At 40.1% G+C, this 19,092-nt stretch overlaps 1 protein-coding gene across 6 annotated transcripts in view; it reads left to right on the forward strand.

Annotated features, from left to right (window-relative positions):
• KIAA0753 (KIAA0753 ortholog) overlaps nucleotides 1-19,092 on the forward strand; it is a 65,033-nt gene that overhangs the window by 3,738 nt on the left and 42,203 nt on the right. For 3 of the 6 annotated variants that reach the window (XM_033184872.1, XM_033184871.1, XM_033184867.1), the window contains exons 2-7: nucleotides 1,802-1,962; nucleotides 8,524-9,148; nucleotides 12,762-12,868; nucleotides 14,036-14,098; nucleotides 14,503-14,718; nucleotides 16,683-16,893. In XM_033184872.1, coding sequence (XP_033040763.1) covers nucleotides 1,867-1,962; nucleotides 8,524-9,148; nucleotides 12,762-12,868; nucleotides 14,036-14,098; nucleotides 14,503-14,718; nucleotides 16,683-16,893 — 1,318 coding nt within the window. In that variant the 5' untranslated portion in view covers nucleotides 1,802-1,866. The other 3 variants (XM_033184869.1, XM_033184868.1, XM_033184873.1) reach the window with 3 other exon arrangements.

Raw genomic sequence — 19,092 nt, forward strand, 5'->3', positions numbered from 1 at the left:
AAATAGGCCTTGGCCGTTTCAGAGACCACCTACAGCCAAGTGGGAGGAGGCTGGCTGGAGAAGTGTCTTCAGTCAGAGTGAGAGGGAGCAATTTGGGAGAGAGTTATGTGGGGGAGGCTAGATTGAGGGGGGCGTTCCAGTAATGTGTGTAGGGAAGAAGTTGGGGCTCTGTGGGAGGGAACAGGTTAGGGGGAGGTTTGTCATGGGTTGTGGATAAGCACAGGCTGTAAGGGCATCTCGGCATGGGGGAGAGAGGGTTTTCGTGGAGATGCACCAGGGTATGTAGAGGGACAAATTGGGAAGTTTCCTGGAGCAGAGGGAAAGGGCCAGATTGCAAGGAGAGTCCCAGAACTTTGTATAGGGGGACAGTTTAGGGCTGGGTGTCCCTGGACTTCGTGTGTGTGTGTGTGTGTGTGTGTGTGTGGTCTGTGTGTGTCTGTGTGTGTGTGTGTGTGTGTGTGTGTGTGTATGTGTATGTAGCATCACTTGAGGCATCCTGGAACTGTGGGAATCACCTAGTTTTTTTCTAGTGGAGAATGGACTGTTTGGCCCTTGGCACCTAGAAGCAGCCAGAGGGAAAGTACTGACCATTCAAAAGTTGCAGATCCCTGGGCCCCATTTCTGCAGACTTCATTCTGCAACTCCAGCCCCGCAACCTGTGCCGGTGTCAAGCCAGTTGGGATTGCCTCGCTCGTTTGCCTCCTCCCATCTGCTTTTTTCACCGTGTGTCTACAGCCTTAGAAATAAGGACTCTTAGAAGCTGTCTTTATATTCCTGAGAAGTATCTGTCTTTAAGCAAATCTACTCTGCAAATTTTGGATTTATTCAAAAGCTTAAATTAGGGTTTTTTTTTAAACCTTGAATTTCCCAATTGATTTACTATCAGATTTTTTTGCGAGAACAAATTCCGCAGGGATTTAAAACTAGTCAGTTCACAGAAGATCGGCTTAACAAACGCTAAATCGTGTGCTATGCTCAAAGCACTTTGTGATGGGAAATAGAAGAGCAAGACAAGGCCCTTCCCCTCAAGGCGCCTTGTCTGGCTGGGAAGATGCGGCATACACATGTGAAATAGGTAAATAACAGTATGAGACAACACTATACATGATCAGTGTGTGAATGGCAGGGATAGTAAAGTCTATAATGAGGCCTTCAGAGTAGGGCAAGGCAATGATAAGGGTATAGCCCTTGACAGCTTACCGAGTGCTTTCGTATCTGTTATCTTGTATACATACATGTAGGGTGGGGGAAAGATGGGGAGAAGTGAAGATTGAGAGACATGATTCAGTTCTCCAAATGGCAGATCCTGGCTTGAATCAAGGAATTCTGATGCTACAGGTTTACTTAGAGTCGTTGAGCGTTGTGTGCCTTCGGGCCACCCAGTAGAGTGAAGCATACTGCTTTCTGACTAGTATTAAGACTTGTTAATGTAGACTGCGTGTCCAGAAACCACCCGGCTGGAACGTGCTAGTTTACCATGGCAAAGCTCTGTTTTGGGAATAATGTCTTGCTGGAGACCTTTGAGATTTGAAATTTGGCATGGAAAGGGATCAAGAGATTATTATTAAAATAGTAAGTGTTCCGCTATTTTTTTTTTTTTTGAAATTGGGGACTTCCAAAGTGTGGTTGCTTTTATAAATGGAAGAAACTATCATTTACCTGTCTTTAAGCAATCACTCTCAGTATGAGGTTGCTATTGGCTACTTCTAGTATATTGCTACAGGCACATGGCACTGTGTTTTATCTATTCTCTTCCCTTGTTTGAACGCTGTTGGTCTGAAGTGGCTTTGCTTCGTTTTAGGAATGGTTTTAGGGAAGACTGTTGCCTGATGACAAGGCTGTCACTATTGTTGTGTACTACCTGACATGATGGGACCAGGCCAGCCAGCTTCCACCTGTGTTCATCTAGCACCTAGGACCCAACTTGATGGGAGGAGCGATCCCACAGTTCTTCAGACCCAGGTAGTTCTGTTTTTGCCTGATTTTTATTATTAAATATTTCAAACATAAAGAAAATTTGAGAGAAAAGGACCATGTAACACTTTTGAAATCACCTCCTGGATTCAGCAATTGCTGACAATTTTTTCTATCAGTTTTTCTACCTACTCAACCATCTGTCTCAACCACCCCAAAGTAAGTTGCAGTCATGACACTTCTAAATATTTGAGAATACTTCTTCTAAAAATGAACTCTCCTACTTATTCATAATACTATTCTTAAACCTTAGAAAATGGACCCAAAAAATTCCCTGTTATCCAATAATAGCCTTTATTCAGCTCTACTCAGTTGTCTCAAAAATGTCTTTTCCCCTAGCATTATATTATGAAAATCTTATAAAATACAGCAATGTTGAATTTTACAATGAACACTTAGATTCCATTATATTTCACTCATTTGTTTCATTGCATATCTGTCACTCAGTCATCCCTCTGGAGATCCATCCATCAATCCATCTTGTTTTTTGACACATTTCAAAGTCAATTGCAGACATGAGTACCCGAACTACTTCCGCATGCATGTTGTACATTAGAATTCACTCTGTTTAGGGCCGGGTGCAGTGGCTCACACCTGTAATCCCAGCACTTTTGGAGGTCGAGACAGGCGGATCGCCTGCGGTCAGGAGTTCGAGACCAGCCTAACATAGCGAAACCCCTGTCTCTCCTAAAAATACAAAAAGATGTGGTGGTGCACACCTATAATCGCAGCTACTCAGGAGGCTGGGGCAGGAGAATCGCTTGAACGTGGGAGGCGGAGGTTGCAGTGAGCCGAGATTGTGCCAGTGCACTCTACCCTGGGTGACAGAGCAAGACTCCATCTCAAAAAAGAAGAAAAGAATTCACCCCATTTACTGATTTTTTTCTTTCAATATACATATTACATCAGATATGGTGAAAGATGTACGCATTACAATGTGTACATCTTTTCACATTTGCCGAGTTATGACAAATGCATACATATGTGTAACCCATACCTCTATCAAGATTCAGATCATTTCTATTATCCTAAAAAGTTCTCTAAATGCCCCTTCCTAGTCAATCCCCACTCCTCCCCTCCAGAGGCAGCCACTATTCTTATTTTTTCCATCACAGATTAGTTTTCCCTGATCTAGAACCTTATATAAATGGGATTTTATTTATTTTTTTTGGTGTTAAGACTAATTCACTAGCTGTAAAGTTTTTGAGATCCATCCATGTTATTGCATGTATCAGTAGTTTATTCCTTTTTAATCCTTTTTTCTCATTCCATAGTGTGAGTATACCACAGTTTGTTTATCCATTCTCCAATTAATGGATACCTGGGCTGCTTCCAGTTTGGGATTATTATAAATAAAGCTGCTATGAACATTCTTATACAGATCTTTTTATAAATATGTTTTCATTTCTTTTGGGTAAATACCTAACAGTGAAATTGCTGAGTCATGGAGTAGGTGTATATTTAGTTTTATAACAAACCACTGGACCTTTTTACAAAGTGGTGGTGCTGTTTTACGTTCCTGCTGACAATGTATGAGAGCTCCAGTTGCTCCACATCTTTGCCAACACTTGTTGTCTTTTTAGCCATTCTGGTGGGTGTTCAATAATATGTTATCGTGGTGTACAAAGAAATTAAAAATTTTTTTTAACGTAATTTTTTGACATAAATTTCAGAATGAAATTTAAATTATGAAAAGTTGCAAGAATAGTCCACAGAATTCCTGGATACTCTTCTCCCAGATTCCTCCAATGCTAACATTTTGCTACATATTCCCTTCTTCTCTCTCTCACTATCTCTGTACACACATATATTATTTTCTAAACTATTTAAGAGTAAATTGCAGGCACGGTGCCCTTTTACCTCTAAGTATTTTTTTCCTAAAAATAAAGAATTCTATTTTATAACCATAGTACAATTATCAGAATCGGGAAATTAACATTAAGTGAATACTATCATGTAATCTACAGACCTTACTGAGATTTTGTTAATTGTCCCAATAGTGTCCTTTATAGCAAATGAAAATCCAAGATCATAACATTCATTGCATTGTCATGCCTCTGTAGTCTCCTTTAGTCTGATTCCTGGGTCTGTTTTTATGTTTTGTGACATTGATTTTTTTAAGAATATAGGCTAGTTATTTGTGGATTTTCTCTCAATTTAGATTTGCCTGATGTCTTCTCACAATTACGTTCAGGTAATGCATTTTTGGCAGGAGAACCACTGAATGATACTGAGTGCTTCTCAGTGCACCCTATCAGGAAGGACATGCTGCCAGCTTAGTCCCAGCACTAGCGGTGTTGACTTCCATCATTTGATTAAGGTGGTATCTGCCTAGTTTTTTTATTGTAAAGTTACTCCTTTGCTTTTTGTAATTATTTGTCTTGGAGACTATGTTAATGTCTTTTTGACACTTCAAACTTTCACCAACTACTTTTAGTATTTTTGCCTGAATCAGTTTTTTATTATGATGGTTGGCAAATGGGGATTTCTAATTTTACCCTTCCTTCTACATTTACTTGTTGCCTTACTACTATAAGGAAGAACTTTCCCTTCTTTTCCTAGTACTTATTTATTTATTTCAGCACAGACTCAGTATTATTTTTTATTCCCATTATTTATTTTGTTGTGCAGATATTTATTTTGATGTTCAAATGGTCTTTGATTTAGCCAGTGAGAGCCACTTCGAGTTGGTCCTTGTGTCTCTTTGACATGATCTCATCAGTCTTTGACCACTTCATGGTGTAAAAAGACACTCCAAGGCTGGGTGTGGTGGCTCATGCCTGTAATCCCAACTTTGGGAGGCCAAGGCAGGAGGATCATCTGAGGTCAGGAGTTCAAGACCAGCCTGGCCAGTGTGGTGAAACCCCGTCTCTACTAAAAAATACCAAAAAATTAGCCAAGCATGGTGGTGCACACCTATAATCTCAGCTACTTGGGAGGCTGAGGCAGGAGAATCACTTGAACCCAGGAGGCAGAGGTTGCAGTGAGCCGAGATTGCACCACTGCACTCCAGCCTGGGGGACTCCGTCTCATAAATAAATAAATAAATAAAGGATATTCCAGGCCTAGCTTGTCTTTTCCTTGTCCTGGCCCTGGAATTAACCATTTATCCAAGGAGACTTTGATTCTTCAGTGGAGAATGAAATGTAAAAAATCACTATCTGGGGCTGGATGTGCTCCTTGATACTGTTTTGTCACTGTTTCTAGGCCCTCTCAGAGGACAGAACTAGGACATCGATGTATACTTGTGTGCGTGTACCTCCATGCGCACACATTCATACATGCACACCCATACTCACATATCTGTATGTACACCTTCTCATCTGCTTCCTCTCTCTCTCCCTCTTTCTTTCTTTCTTTTTCTTTCTTTCTTTCTTTCGCTTCCCTTCTTCCTTCTGTTTCTGTCTATGTATCTTTCTGTGTCTGTCTGCCTTAGATGTCTGTATTAAAACTCACAAGTTCACACAAGTACCTCCAATTCAAATCCAACACTACGTATTTCCAACTCCCGTGTCCAAGAGCATAAAAGCTGGCTCTCATTATCCACAATATATTTACTTTTTTGCTCAATTCTGGAATGTACAAAAAGTCATTTCTGAATTGTAATCTGTGTCTCTGCTCAAAACGAAGCCTGCAAAATTAGAGTTCAGTATTTGTTTAGAGTACATTTGTCTAAATTTAGCCTGACGGCATATAGTCCAAATACTATGTTCAAAAGTTACTGGGGTTAATTTTTGTCATGTTCACTTTTTAGCGTGGTTATGTTATCTATCTGAGATTCAGTTTGGTTCATTGGTTTCTGTTGGTGTTTATTTGAGGGTTTTTCACTATCCTTAATGGATTTTTTTTTTCCTTCCTTTCCTTCTTCCTCCCTGCATTCATTCATTTCTTTCTTCCTATCTCTCGTGTATATGTGAAACATTAACATGGTTCCAAATATACGAAACAATATATTCAGAAAAGTTATCTGCTACCCCATTCCCTCTGTCCTTTCTATCCTATTTCTACCGGTTACCTGTAGATAACTAGTCTCATTAGTCTCTGATTTTTGTTTTCTGTTTCTTTTTGCACAAGCCATTCAGACGCATATATATTTTCTTGTGTCTTTTTTTTATATGAAGGGTAGTATATATATATATATATATATATTTTTTTTTTTTTTTTTTAAGAGACGGAGTCTTGCTTTGTCGCCCAAACTGGAGTGCAGTGGCCGGATCTCGGCTCACTGCAAGCTCCGCCTTTTGGGTTTATGCCATTCTCCTGCCTCAGCCTCCGAGTAGCTGGGACTACAGGCACCTGCCACCTCGCCAGGCTAGTTTTTTGTATTTTTTAGTAGAGACGGGGTTTCACCGGGTTAGCCAGGATGGTCTCGATCTCCTGACCTTGTGATCCGCCCGTCTCGGCCTCCCAAAGTGCTGGGATTACAGGCTTGAGCCACCGCGCCTGGCCTGTATATTATAAATATACTTTTTGCACTTAGTGCTTTCTGCCAAACAATATATTCCAATCTCGCCACATTCATTCATAGAAGTGTCATGGAGATCTTCCTCATTTTTTTTTTTACATCTTCGTTTTACTGCATTTTGTGGATAGACTATTGTTTATTTAGCCACCGTCCTCCATGGGGACTCAGAGTGATTCTAATAATTTACAATTACAAACAATATGGCACAGAGTAACCCTATACATGTGTATTGTTGGCGGTGTATCTGCAGGGTAAATTCCTAGAAGTGAGACTCCTGGGTCAAAAGGTAAATGTGACACTTGTCCTCCAAGTTGCCTGCTTGGGTCTCTTTCAAGTGTCTTTTCTTTCTTTCCTGCTCTAAAGCTTTTTAATTAAAAAAAAAAAAGTGATGAATGCGTGTGTTTTTGTTAGCGATTGCCAAATTCCCCTCCATAAGAATTATGCCAATTTGCATGACCACCAGCACCTCTTCTGTGAGGGTGCCTGCTTCCCACTGCCTCACCAATGGCGTGTATTACTATACTTTAAAATTTTTGCTAATCGATTGGGTAAGAGATGGTATTTCCATGTATTTTTAATTTGTCTTATGAGATTGAACATCTTTATACGTACCTAAGGACCTTTTTTTTGGTAAATTACTCATATGTTTTTCCCTGTTTTTATTGAATTTTGATCTTTTTATACTTCAATAATTATAATTATTATTATTTAGACAGTCTTCTCTGTCACCCAGGCTTGAGTGCAGTGGCTCGATCTCGGCTCACTGCAGCCTCCACCTCCCAGACTCAAGCAATTCTTGTGTCTTAGCCTCCTGAGTAGCTGAGATGACAGGCGTGCGCCATCACGCCTAGCTCATTTTTGTATTTTTTTAAGTAGAGATGGGGTTTTGCCATGTTGGCCAAGCTGGTCTCAAATTCCTGACCTCAAATGACAAGCACTGTTCATCAGTCTATGTACCTTTCAGATGGTAACTACTTGTTTTCTCTTTAGTGAGCTTTTTAACTACTTTTAAAAAATCTGAAATACTTTCCTGAAGTTTTGTCACAATGGATTATTTTTAAGTGACCCTTGATGGCTGTGATTATATAAACACACTGATTGTGAGAGCTGAGGAGGTCATCTCCAAGGTCAAGGCATCACAGGACTGGGTTCATTGAATTTGTAGGCATGGATTCTCCTCAGGCTATTGACTTGTCTTTGACAGGCTCATTCTGGAAGGCCTAAGGAGGGTATATATTTAAAGCCATAAAATTGTTTCTTTCTTTTAAACTGATAATCCCAGAACAGATAATTTATCCTAACGAAGTAATTTTAAAAGGTTAAAAAACTAAATGCATGGAGATATTAATTGAGGTAATATTTCTATTAGTGGAAAAACTGGAACAATCTAAATGTTTAATAATAACATTATAGTTAAGCATGAAAAGACCATTCATTGGTTTTAGAAAATGCAACAATGACAAATAAAAACTGTAGGGATATGGAAACATGCTTGTGTTTAAGTGCAAAATGAAACAAAACTTGTATTTATTATGAGGAAAACTGACAAAAACTTGAGGCTGTGTAAGAAAGCATAAGCAGACTGTTTCAAGTGAGGGACACTTAGGGGCAGGGTAAAAGATGGATCCAGCCACCAAATGAAGTTTCAGGAAGACTTACGAAGAAGTATTATCACATGGCTTGGGTCTATCCATGGAACACATTTTAAGAAAGCTCCAATGGGTTATATTGGTCACTTGCTGGGGCCTGACATTTTGAAATAGGACAGAAGTCCATAACTGGGAAATTGAAGGACTTAGGTGATTGCTGCTTGAAACTTTCTGGGTTGACTTTTAGAAGTGGGTCCCAGTATGACATTAGTAAACAGAAGGATAATAGTATGGGACTGGATGATTGTAGGACAGAACCAGGGGTATGTGATGAACCCAAGGGTGTAGGAGAGTGGCTGTGTCTATCGGTAAAATAGAAAAATGCCTCTTAGCACTAATGATCTGGTGGGGAAATTTTAGAAATTTGATTATAGACATGTACCAACTGTACAATATGGAATTTTTCTGATGTCTGCTTTTATTTGCTTTTTAAAGAACCAGCTGCGGTTTAATAGGAATGTTCCTACACATTCAAGCAACTTGGCAATCCGATATTCTTGTCCGCATGCCATTAGAATTGAAAAACTGAAGCACTCATACAATGAATCATACCATTGTAAAGATGCAGATTGTAGAGTTGGTCCTGACCTAGGCAGTTCTGTTTCATTTTCTGTCATATCAGAAGAGAGACTTAGTTATGCTGTCCACCTAGCCAGAAGAGATGTAAAACGAAGACAATTTGAAGAACATATAAAAGAACATCATCTCAGAAGTCAGCCTCAAAGCTCTCGGAAGTGTGGACATACTAAATGTAAAATACCTGACCACAGGGTGGAAAGGAAGGAATCCAAGAGTCAAGCAGCCTGTCTGTGCAGCCACCAGCCGTCCAAAGTAGAAATCTCCAGCTCGGGTGCCAAAGTATACGTTTACTCATCTCATCCAGGCCAGTCAGATCTCACTGTGCCAAATTCACCACCCACCCATGATCTGGGACTTCAGCCTCATCCCAGGACAGGCGACCACAAAAGCATAAGTGAACAGAAAAGCCTGCTAGAAGTCCAGCGACTCCAGAAAGAACTGAGCAGTTGTATCCACAGAATTGAAGAGGTAACTAAAAAAGGTGAGAAAAATTAGATTCTTTTCTTCGACTTAAGGCTGTGAGTATGGGGTAGTTTAAATGCATTCCTTGAGGACCCTCAACCCCCACAGCAATTTCATTTCTTCCTTCTGTGAGTTGGTTCACTGGAGTGTGAGCACTCAGGACAAGACAGTTAGGCTTAGAGTTTGAACAGTGTCTTGCCCCAGCTCCTCTTTCCAGCGGAGGGACATGAAAGAACTTTTTCAGGCCGGGCGCGGTGGCTCAAGCCTGTAATCCCAGCACTTTGGGAGGCCGAGGCGGGTGGATCACGAGATCAGGAGATCGAGACCCTCCTGGCTAACACGGTGAAACCCCGTCTCTACTAAAAATACAAAAAAAACTAGCCGGGCGTGGTGGCGGGCGCCTGTAGTCCCAGCTACTCGGAGGCTGAGGCAGGAGAATGGTGGGAACCCGGGAGGCGGCGCTTGCAGTGAGCCGAGATCCGGCCACTGCACTCCAGCCTGGGCGACACAGCGAGACTCCGTCTCAAAAAAAAAAAGAACTTTTTCACTGTGGCTGCCCTTCGAATGTGCACTGACTGAGGGCCCAGCCTAGGAGGTGGCGTTAATGTTGGCTGAACCTTAGGTCTTCTGGGACCTGAGTGCAAATTATCCTATAATGTTTTCCTTCTTCTGGGAAAATTATTTTTCAATTTGCTCAAAAAAAGAACATAATGTATTTATATTATACGTAAAACCAGTTCTCACTTGGGCAGTATTTAGGTGAGTACACACCAGTGACAAGGGAAGTTGTGGGTATATGTGTAAAATGAGCACAGGGTAGGAAGGAAGAAGTTTAATCATCGTATATGGTTTTCTACAGTTCTGCAGTGTTCTCAGGGCCCTTGCATTTCCCTGCTGAGTAGAAGACTGGTTCCTTGTGGAGAATTTGGGGTTACCATAACTAACAAGTAGGGAATCAAGCCCAGCTTTCAGCCTGCAAGGGGTATGGAGTTGAGCATCAAAAGAAACTGTTGCGCTAGGGTAGTACATAGTCTAGAATTATTTTTTGCATTTTCAATTTAATTTATGCATATGTACATATATGCATCTTATGTAAAGAATTTAAGGTACCTTAAGAAATACCTGTGATTGAATGAGATAAAACAAAAATGCACATAATGGCATTGTGGCAAAGGAAGCAAAGGGAAAGGAAAAACATTTACTAGGGTTGAGTCACAGATTTGCCTCCGAGCTTCCTAGGAGCCAGCTAAAGAGGGAACTTCAATCACTTGGAGAATTTACAAAGTCTAAGACGGAAAAAAACAATTGTGTAAGGAAAACAGTGATTCCACATATTAAGGCCAGAAAGAAATTTCTGCTGCAGGTCTTCTTCAAGAGTGTGCTGTATAATATCACGAACAATTCAAAAACATTCCAGTATAAAAATAACAGAAATGTTATGGCTTGTTTCTCTTGACATTCCTTAGTGTCAGTCTGTGGCATGGCCCGCCACACGCTTTGATTGGAAGCCCTGCGAGCAGGGGAACAAAGCCACAAGGCCCACTGCTCCGGTGATCTGGCCTAATACCGGGGAACTGTTAGAACAGAGCTTTCAAAGCCTCTGTGGGGAAGGACTGGGTTGGTTTATTTTATTTACATAAATTTTCAGTGTGTCATAAGTCAGTACTTTGTGAACTATAATAAAAATGTCACAGTAGTGGCAAACTGCTATGGAAACACGTAAATGTATGCTTTAAATTTCTGTACTTAACCTTTCATGGACTAATAATAATTTGCGATGGCCCCTGGCTGCAGACCCCCTTTTAAGTAGCCCGGAAGGCCCATTTGTGCTTCCCAATGCTGCTCTGTAGACAGCTGCAAGTGCTGCATCAGAAATCGTCTGCAGTGAGCCTTCAAACCCCCCACCTAAGCCCGTTCCATTTGTGTTCATATAAGTATGTGAAGCCGGATTTCCTCCCTACCATGCAGCCCAAATGAGATGAAAATAATTAGACATAGAAGGTCTCATGAGACTACATCTGTATGTACAACTTCTGACTTCAGATTTTTGCTTTCTTCAAAACAGCCTTACATTCTTTGCATTGTTTGATGTTTTAAAGAGTAAATATGAAAAATTTGAACTTATAAAATACACTTTTACTAATTGAAGATTCCCTTTTCTTTGATAATTGAACTATATTGGAGTTTTGTATAAGAATTTGTGTAAGTGTATTTGGAAACCACAGCCTAGAAGGAATAGAGAGATTGCATCTCCTTCAGGCAGTTTTCCAGAAACAATTTCTTTGAACCAGTCTTTTGAAGATGTAGAGCACCAGTGTGTACAAGGGTATGCTTCCTGAGAAATGCATGAAGACTCTAGGCACACAAATAATTTTAAGACTTGCTATCTTAATATGTTAGAGAAAGGACTTGTCTTTTGAAATCAAGAGTAAGGCTGGGCATGGTGGCTCACACCTGTAATCCCAGCACTTTCGAAGGCTGAGGCAGGCGGATCACTCGAGGCCAGGAGTTTGAGACCAGCCTGGCTAACGTGCCGAAACCCTGTCTCTACTAAAAATACAAAAATTAGCTGGGTGTGGTGGTGTGGACCTGTAATCCCAGCTACTGAGGAGACTGAGGCATGAGAATCACTTGACCCAGGAGATGGAGGTTGCAGTGTGAGACTGGTGACAGTGTGAGACTCCGCCTCAGAAAGAAAAAGAAAACAAAAGATTATGATAAGATGCTATCTTAGTATCTTTTTTCTTCTTCTTCTTCTTCTTCTTCTTCTTCTTCTTCTTCTTCCTCCTCCTCCTCCTCCTCCTCTCCTCCTCCTCCTCTCCTCCTCCTCCTCCTCTTCCTCTTCCTCTTCTTCTTCTTCTTCTTCTTCTTCTTCTTCTTCTTCTTCCTTTCTTCTTCTTCTTCCTTTCTTCTTCCTCCTCCTCTTTTTTAAGACAGTCTCATTTTGTCACCTAGGCTGGAGTATAGTGGCACGATCTCAGCTCACTACAACCTCCGTGTAGTGTTGCCGTGTTGGCCGGGCCGGCCTCGAACTCTTGATCTCAGGTGATCTGCCCGTCTCAGCCTCCCAAAGTGCTGGGATTACAGGGGTTAACCACCATGCCTGGCCGGGATTCCTCTTTTGAATTCAGCATTTGATTATTCTCTATTAAACAGCAAAGAGTAAAGACCATGTTAAGTGTCCTTCCGGACATATTTAGTGGCTGATCAATAGGCATTTATTAATATCTTCTTTACATTGTAAAACTAATCTTGCTAAACATAACAATAGGCCAATAAAAAGTTTTTGAAAAAATAGCAAGAATAACAGATTTTGGCTCAATATAAAGAATGTTAAAATAGTAAGAGTTGCCTCATAGTGAAATCGCTGTCCAGTGGGAGTTCTGGCTGGAGGGAAGCTTGATGGAGTAAGTGTCTTCATATCCCTTCCATCTCTCAGTCAGCACACAGGTCCACTTACTGCTGGTTTCTTGGCTGATGAAAAATGAAATTTTGTGTTATGATAGCCTCATTTTTTTCTGGATAAAACCAGAGATCTTCAACTTTATTATTTCTGTAAGTAATCAAAGTCTTTGTAAGTTTTAATATGTGGTTTATAATCCACTTTTGGGGAAAACTATTAATATTTTCAGATAGACTAGAAGAAGCTTTGGATCCAGATGAAGAACGTCGAATCCGTGTCAGGAGACAGGAGCAAGCTGCTCGCTCTGCCCGAATGTTCTACGTGCTCCAGCAGCAGGTGTGAAAAGTTCAGGGAGAAGTAGGGCAGTCAGCCTTGTGTACTGCTCCCTTAGAGAGTTTCCGTTTTCCTTTTGTCTCAGAAAGATTAGCACTATGAGTTCTGAGAGATTTGTGAGGCTCAATTTCCTGAACACATGGGCAAATCATTCTTATTCTTTTTGTAATCTGCGTGTGTGTGTGTGGGTGTGTGGGTGTGGGTGTGGCCAAACTCCTTAAACAGTGGTTCTTGACTTTTTGAGGTCATAGACTTTTGAGAATCTATTAAAAGCCTCTCCTCCCCACCCCCAAGATGCTTATACATTATGTAGCACATATTTTTGCATAGGAAGTCAGGTGAATCAGTTACCCTGAACCCTTGGTCCTAGCTGTGGACCCCAGTCTTAGAGGAAAGGGACCTTGTTAGTTTCCCATCTATTTCATGTTTATAATGTATAGAAGCTTGTAGTAGTAAATAATTTGATAAACAGCAAAGAGTAAAGACCATGTTAAGTGTCTTTGAGGACACCTTTAGTGGCTGATACACAGGCATTTACATTCTTTACGTTGTGATGGATTTTTAAAAAGCGTTTGTTGTGACTTCCATGCCTTATACATTAGTAAGCCTTTTACTCATTTCTGGTCACTGAAGTCACATGTTAGCCTTATTGCTTGAACCAAAAACTGTACTTTTTCGTTGAAAAGAACATGCCTGAGTTAGGTTTTGCACTGTATTCTTTTGGGTTCTATTTCAGTTCTTATTCTACACTGCTGCCGTAGAGATTGCTCTAAAACATGAATCTTACCATGTCAGACCTCTGCTTAAAAGACTTTAGTGGCTCTCTGTCACTTAGAGGATGAAAGCTAAACTCTTCAGCGTGGCATGTAAGACTTCACGATCCAGCCCGCCTACATTTCCAGAGTCACCTCCACCTTCACTCCTTCATGTTAAATTCCTATTACACTGGGGACCAAGGGATGGAAGGTGAACACTGCCTATTTACCATCTTGAACTGGAAACCAGTAACTGTTTTTTGGGTGCATGAATGAAGAGCCTTTTTTCATTTTCAAGTGACTTGAGTTAATAATGGTTATAATTGGACAAGACGAGATATATCGATGTATCCTTTTCTACAAAAAAGGTCCATGGAAAGGTATGAAGTTTTCTTTTTTCCCCTTTACAAAACAGGTAAAAGAAATCCAGGAAGAATTGGATAAATTGAGTCCACATAAAATTAAACACACTAAGAAGGTATGCTGCAATTAAATTATTTATAAATTACTTATAAATCACATTTCCCAGTGTTTTGTTAGTATTGTGTAGGGCCCTCCTCACTAATGTTATTTTCAGTACCTGTAGAAACCTGTTAGTGAGGGAGCGAGCACTTTACATATTCTGAATATGGTTGCCTTCCAAGGAACAGGTTCTAAAAAATAGATTTTTATGTTTGTTGCTGCTGGTATAAGAAATTGGGAATCGTAAGGAAAAGACTGTCACTGGAAAACTTTAAACTTTAAACTCACTTTACTATGAAAAGGTTTTCACAATAGAAAGCACTTTATACAGAAAGAAGACAGGCTATACATATTCTTAGAAGTTGGGTGATAGCAAGTTCTGAGTATGGAAATAACTTCTCTCATCTTGTTTATTACCAGTCATGGGCAATGTCTAAGCTGGCGGCTGCTCATCGAGGAGCCATTCGGGCCTTACAGATGTTTGTCACTCAGTTTACTGACCGAGGGGAGCATCCACTTCCTGCTCGGTGTAGGGAACTGGGCAGCCTTATTCGCCAGCTTTCACTTTGTTCTGCCAAGCTGGATGCGGACCCTTCTGTTCCTGATGTGGTTATAGATATTCTGCAACAAATTGAGGTATGGAATTGATTCCAATTTTTGTTAGAGGTGTATCAGAAGTAATGCTTACTATTACCTAGTTTTGTTAGGATTTATGGAGAATACAAGACAAAGCCATTACCTAGTGAATTAAAAGCTTTGCAGAGGGCAGAAGAAACACTTATTTTTATTTTGTATTTTTACAGTCTAGTCTATGTTATCGTATTTCACTACTTCAAAAGTTGGTGACTTGAATATAAAACATATAACAACTTTAAACCAGGTTCATTAACTAAACGGAATGTCCCATTCCCTGGCCCATGCCATTTGAGAAAAAAATGTATTAGCATAGAAAAGGAAACCAGTAAAGAATTCTTAGATTAGAATATCAGTGTTTAATTTAGATGGATTTTAGAAAAGAAGAAACACTTAAAGGTACAGTATATGGAATCAGAACTTTAAATCTTGTGATACAGCTAGAGAGTTCTAGAAATCACAACTGGCATGTATTAGACAGGAATTGATAGTGTTCTTACTCTTGTATTTCTCTAGATAGATGAGATCACCTGTAAATAAGTGTGGACAAATCCAGTAAACTTTGTTTTGTTTCTTTTTTCACTGGTGACAAAGATACCTCAATTTTATAGCTCTCTGAAGTTTACATGGTGTTACCATGTAATTTTGCCATTTGAACCTTTCTATGGCAGTATGCTTTGCAGTGGGTTTTACTACTGTTGTACAGATTAAGCTTTTTTAGAAAAGCAAAAGTTGGAGAGATGACAGTTATTTTTCTTGAGAGCTAGAGATCAAATTCTGTCTTCTACTCCCATACTAGTATTAGTTCCCCTACGCCATACATTTTCATCCACAAATAGAAAGGTGATCTTTATGTTAGTGTGGCATAGTAAGCTGTTAGCTGTAGAAGAAAGATGGATAGCGGAGAGAATTCTAGACTAAATGACACTCCAGTTCTACCACCACTAACCAGCTCTCGGTGGTCTTTAAGGCCCCTTCTGCCTTCACAGTTTCATTGTCAAGCAAATATGATTGTGATTTTCATTGGCTGCATTTGTGTATATAGAACTCACTGTGAGGAATGCTGTTGTCAAATGCAGACCTTAGAATTTTAGGCCGCATCTCAAGTCGTGTGATGCTTTTTTAACGTATCCATAAGAAACATTTATTGGCCGAAATAACTTCATTTAGAGTACACATCTTCATAATCCTAGAAAGGATCTGAAGAGACTCTCTAGTTCCTCTCCTACATTTTGAGCTTGAATAAGAGTACCTTTAACATAATGTTTCTTCAACAGAATATTTATCTCCCCTGCTTTTCAAAATGCAAGAAATGGGTTATTTTTCCTGTTGTGGCCCTACACCATCTCACGGTGTATTGTCTTACTATGTTACTATTCTCTGAACTAAATCTTCCTGACTGTGTTCAGTTGTCCTTAATCTGTACTGACCAGGTGGAGACTGGGCCCTGACTTCCCAGTAATGAATGGGTGGGAACTTATTAGAGGATATGCCTCTTTTTAGGAAGGTGAGACACAGATCTTCTACTCTTATTGACCTGTTAAGTATTCTTTAGTTCATGAAAATGTATGTTAGATATAGTACGTGTGTCTACTTGAAAGACTATTTGAGTTTATGAGATTTTTTTTGATGATTAAAATGCTTTTGAAGCAGATGGGATAATATTCTGAAGACAGTTGTTAATTTCTAAAATGATGATCCTTTAAGATTTGGATGCCTTTAAAAGCAGTCATATTCATTATGTCTTTGCTATTGGCTTTAGTGAGCTACACATCTGAAAGTACTCACAGAAACTGTTATTAATTAGATATCCTAAATAATAACATTTTTAAAATTAAGATTGTATTAACTGTTAGAGATAGCCATTTAATGACACATTTCCCTGGAGTCCTTATTTTCAGTTTTGTGATTAAAAGTCATACTTTTGTGAGATAAACTAAGAGAATAATTGATTGTTTTCGTGGCAGGCTTTGGAATCTCTCCTGGAAAAGAAACTGTCACCAAAAAAGGTGAAAAAATGTTTCAGTGAAATTCGGAGCAGATTTCCTGTGGGTAGCCAAAAGGCCTTAGAGAGATGGCCAAGTATATCACCAAAGGGTGAGAGGAGGCCCCTCACAGCAAAGGGCACATGCCCACAGGAAACAAGTCAACCTTCCGTGGCAAAGCAGCTTCTTGCTGGTATGTGTCTTAAAGTGTTTATTGCAAGATATTTTATTCATTACAATTATCTGTGCTGTAACAGTCACTGCACTGAGGGGAAAGTCAGGATTTAGGACCTAGCCCACAACAGATGAACTTTAAGTAGGATCAGTAGATAGCAACCAAGATGCTTCCTCAGGCTGGAGGCTGGAATATTCTATAGAGGAAGGTTGAGAAAGTAACATTTCCTTTTGCTACATCATAGTGTTTGGGCTACCCAAGGCAAATTCCCATAGAGCTGGAAGTTAGAACCCTACTTTAAAAAAAAGTTTATTAGGCCGGGCGCGGTGGCTCAAGCCTGTAATCCCAGCACTTTGGGAGGCCTAGACGGGCGGATCACGAGGTCAGGAGATCGAGACCATCCTGGCTAACATGGTGAAACCCCGTCTCTACTAAAAAATACAAAAAACTAGCCGGGCGACGTGGCGGGCGCCTGTAGTCCCAGCTGCTTGGGAGGCTGAGGCAGGAGAATGGCGTAAACCCAGGAGGCGGAGCTTGCAGTGAGCTGAGACCCGGCCACTGCACTCCAGCATGGGCAGCAGAGCGAGACTCCGTCTCAAAAAATAAAAAAATAAAAAAATAAATAAGTTTATTTATAATGATAGAGATATATACACACACAGAGACACACTCATACATTCTATATATATCTATATCTATATATAGATAGATATATTTTTTTCCTCAGATAAGTTTTTGTTATTCTAAGAAGTGGAATTGTTAGGTGATACAGTATGTGCATTTAAACAGATAATGCCAACTTGCCCCTTAAAAGTGGGCACACATTTATGTCTTGACTAGCAGTGACATCAGTATGTATTTCCACGTATCTTCACCAAGTATGTTATATAAAAAATTTGAAAGCTTTCCAGTCTCAGTGGACAGTGGCATCTTCTTGTTTTCTGTTGCATTTCCTGATTCCTGGTGAGGGCTGTCGTTTCTTCACATGCTCCTTAGCCGTGTTATTTCCTCTTCTATAATTTGCCTGTTCATATTCTGTATCCATCTCCCTGCTCGGTTTTAAGTGTTTTGCTTATGGATGTGTATGTTAGGATACTGCATTTTGTTGGTCTGAGGTACACATTTGAATGCTCCTGAAATCATTATTAATTGATGACAACTTGGACTTAATTGTAACAGTTTAAAATTGTAAACATTTTAAACATTTAAAAATTCCTGGTGAGGTATAAAATACTGATGTGTCTTATAATTGATGTTTTAGATTTGATGAAATATGGGACTTTGTTGGTTAACTCTTGTATTTCTCTAGATAGATGAGATCATCTATAAATAAGTATGGACAAATCCAGTAAACTTTTATTATTTTTTTCTTTTTTCTTTTTTTAATTAAAGTACAACATACAAGTTGGGGGCGGTGGCTCACACCTGTAAACCCAGCACTTTGGAAGGCCAAGGCAGGTGGATTGCTTGAGCCCAGGAGTTTGAGACCAGCCTGGGCAACATAAGTAGACCCTGTCTCTACAAAAAATGCAAAGGTTAGCCAGGAGTGGTGACTCACGTCTGTGATCCCAGCTACTTGGAAGGCTGACGCAGGAGGATCACTTGAGCCTGGGAGGTGGAGGTTGCGGTGAAGTGAAATTGCACCACTGCACTTCAGCCTGGGTGACACATACAGATAGAAAAGTACACAAAATAATATAGATTTATAGCTCAATTAATTACCAGAAAACAAAAACATCTGTATAACTACTATCCAGGTCAAGGAATAGAACATTACCAGCATCTAAGAAGTTCACCTTTGATTTACCCCTTCCAATGTTTATCTTCTTCATTTTCCCCAGATTATTCTGTTTTTTTTTTTTTTTTTGAAGTGGAGTCGCGCTCTGTTGTCCAGGCTGGAGTGCAGTGATGCGATCTCGGCTCACTGCAATTCTCCTGCCTAGCCTCCTGAGTAGCTGGGACTACAGGTGCGCACCTCTGTGCCCAGCTAATTTTGTATTTTTAGTAGAGATGTGGTTTTACCATGTTGGCCAGGCTGGTCTTGAACTCCTGACCTCAAGTGATCCAGCTGCCTCAGCCTTCTGAAGTGCTGGGATTACAGGCATGAGCCACAGCGCCTGGCCTATTATTGGAGTTTTTAATTGTTTTAGAGTTCTGTATTCAATCTACTTACATTTAATGAGATTAATGACATATTTGAACTTTTTTCTGCCTGAT

Source organism: Trachypithecus francoisi, unplaced genomic scaffold (assembly GCF_009764315.1).
Source record: "Trachypithecus francoisi isolate TF-2019V2 unplaced genomic scaffold, Tfra_2.0 Lachesis_group20, whole genome shotgun sequence".
Taxonomy (NCBI): Eukaryota; Metazoa; Chordata; class Mammalia; order Primates; family Cercopithecidae; genus Trachypithecus; species Trachypithecus francoisi.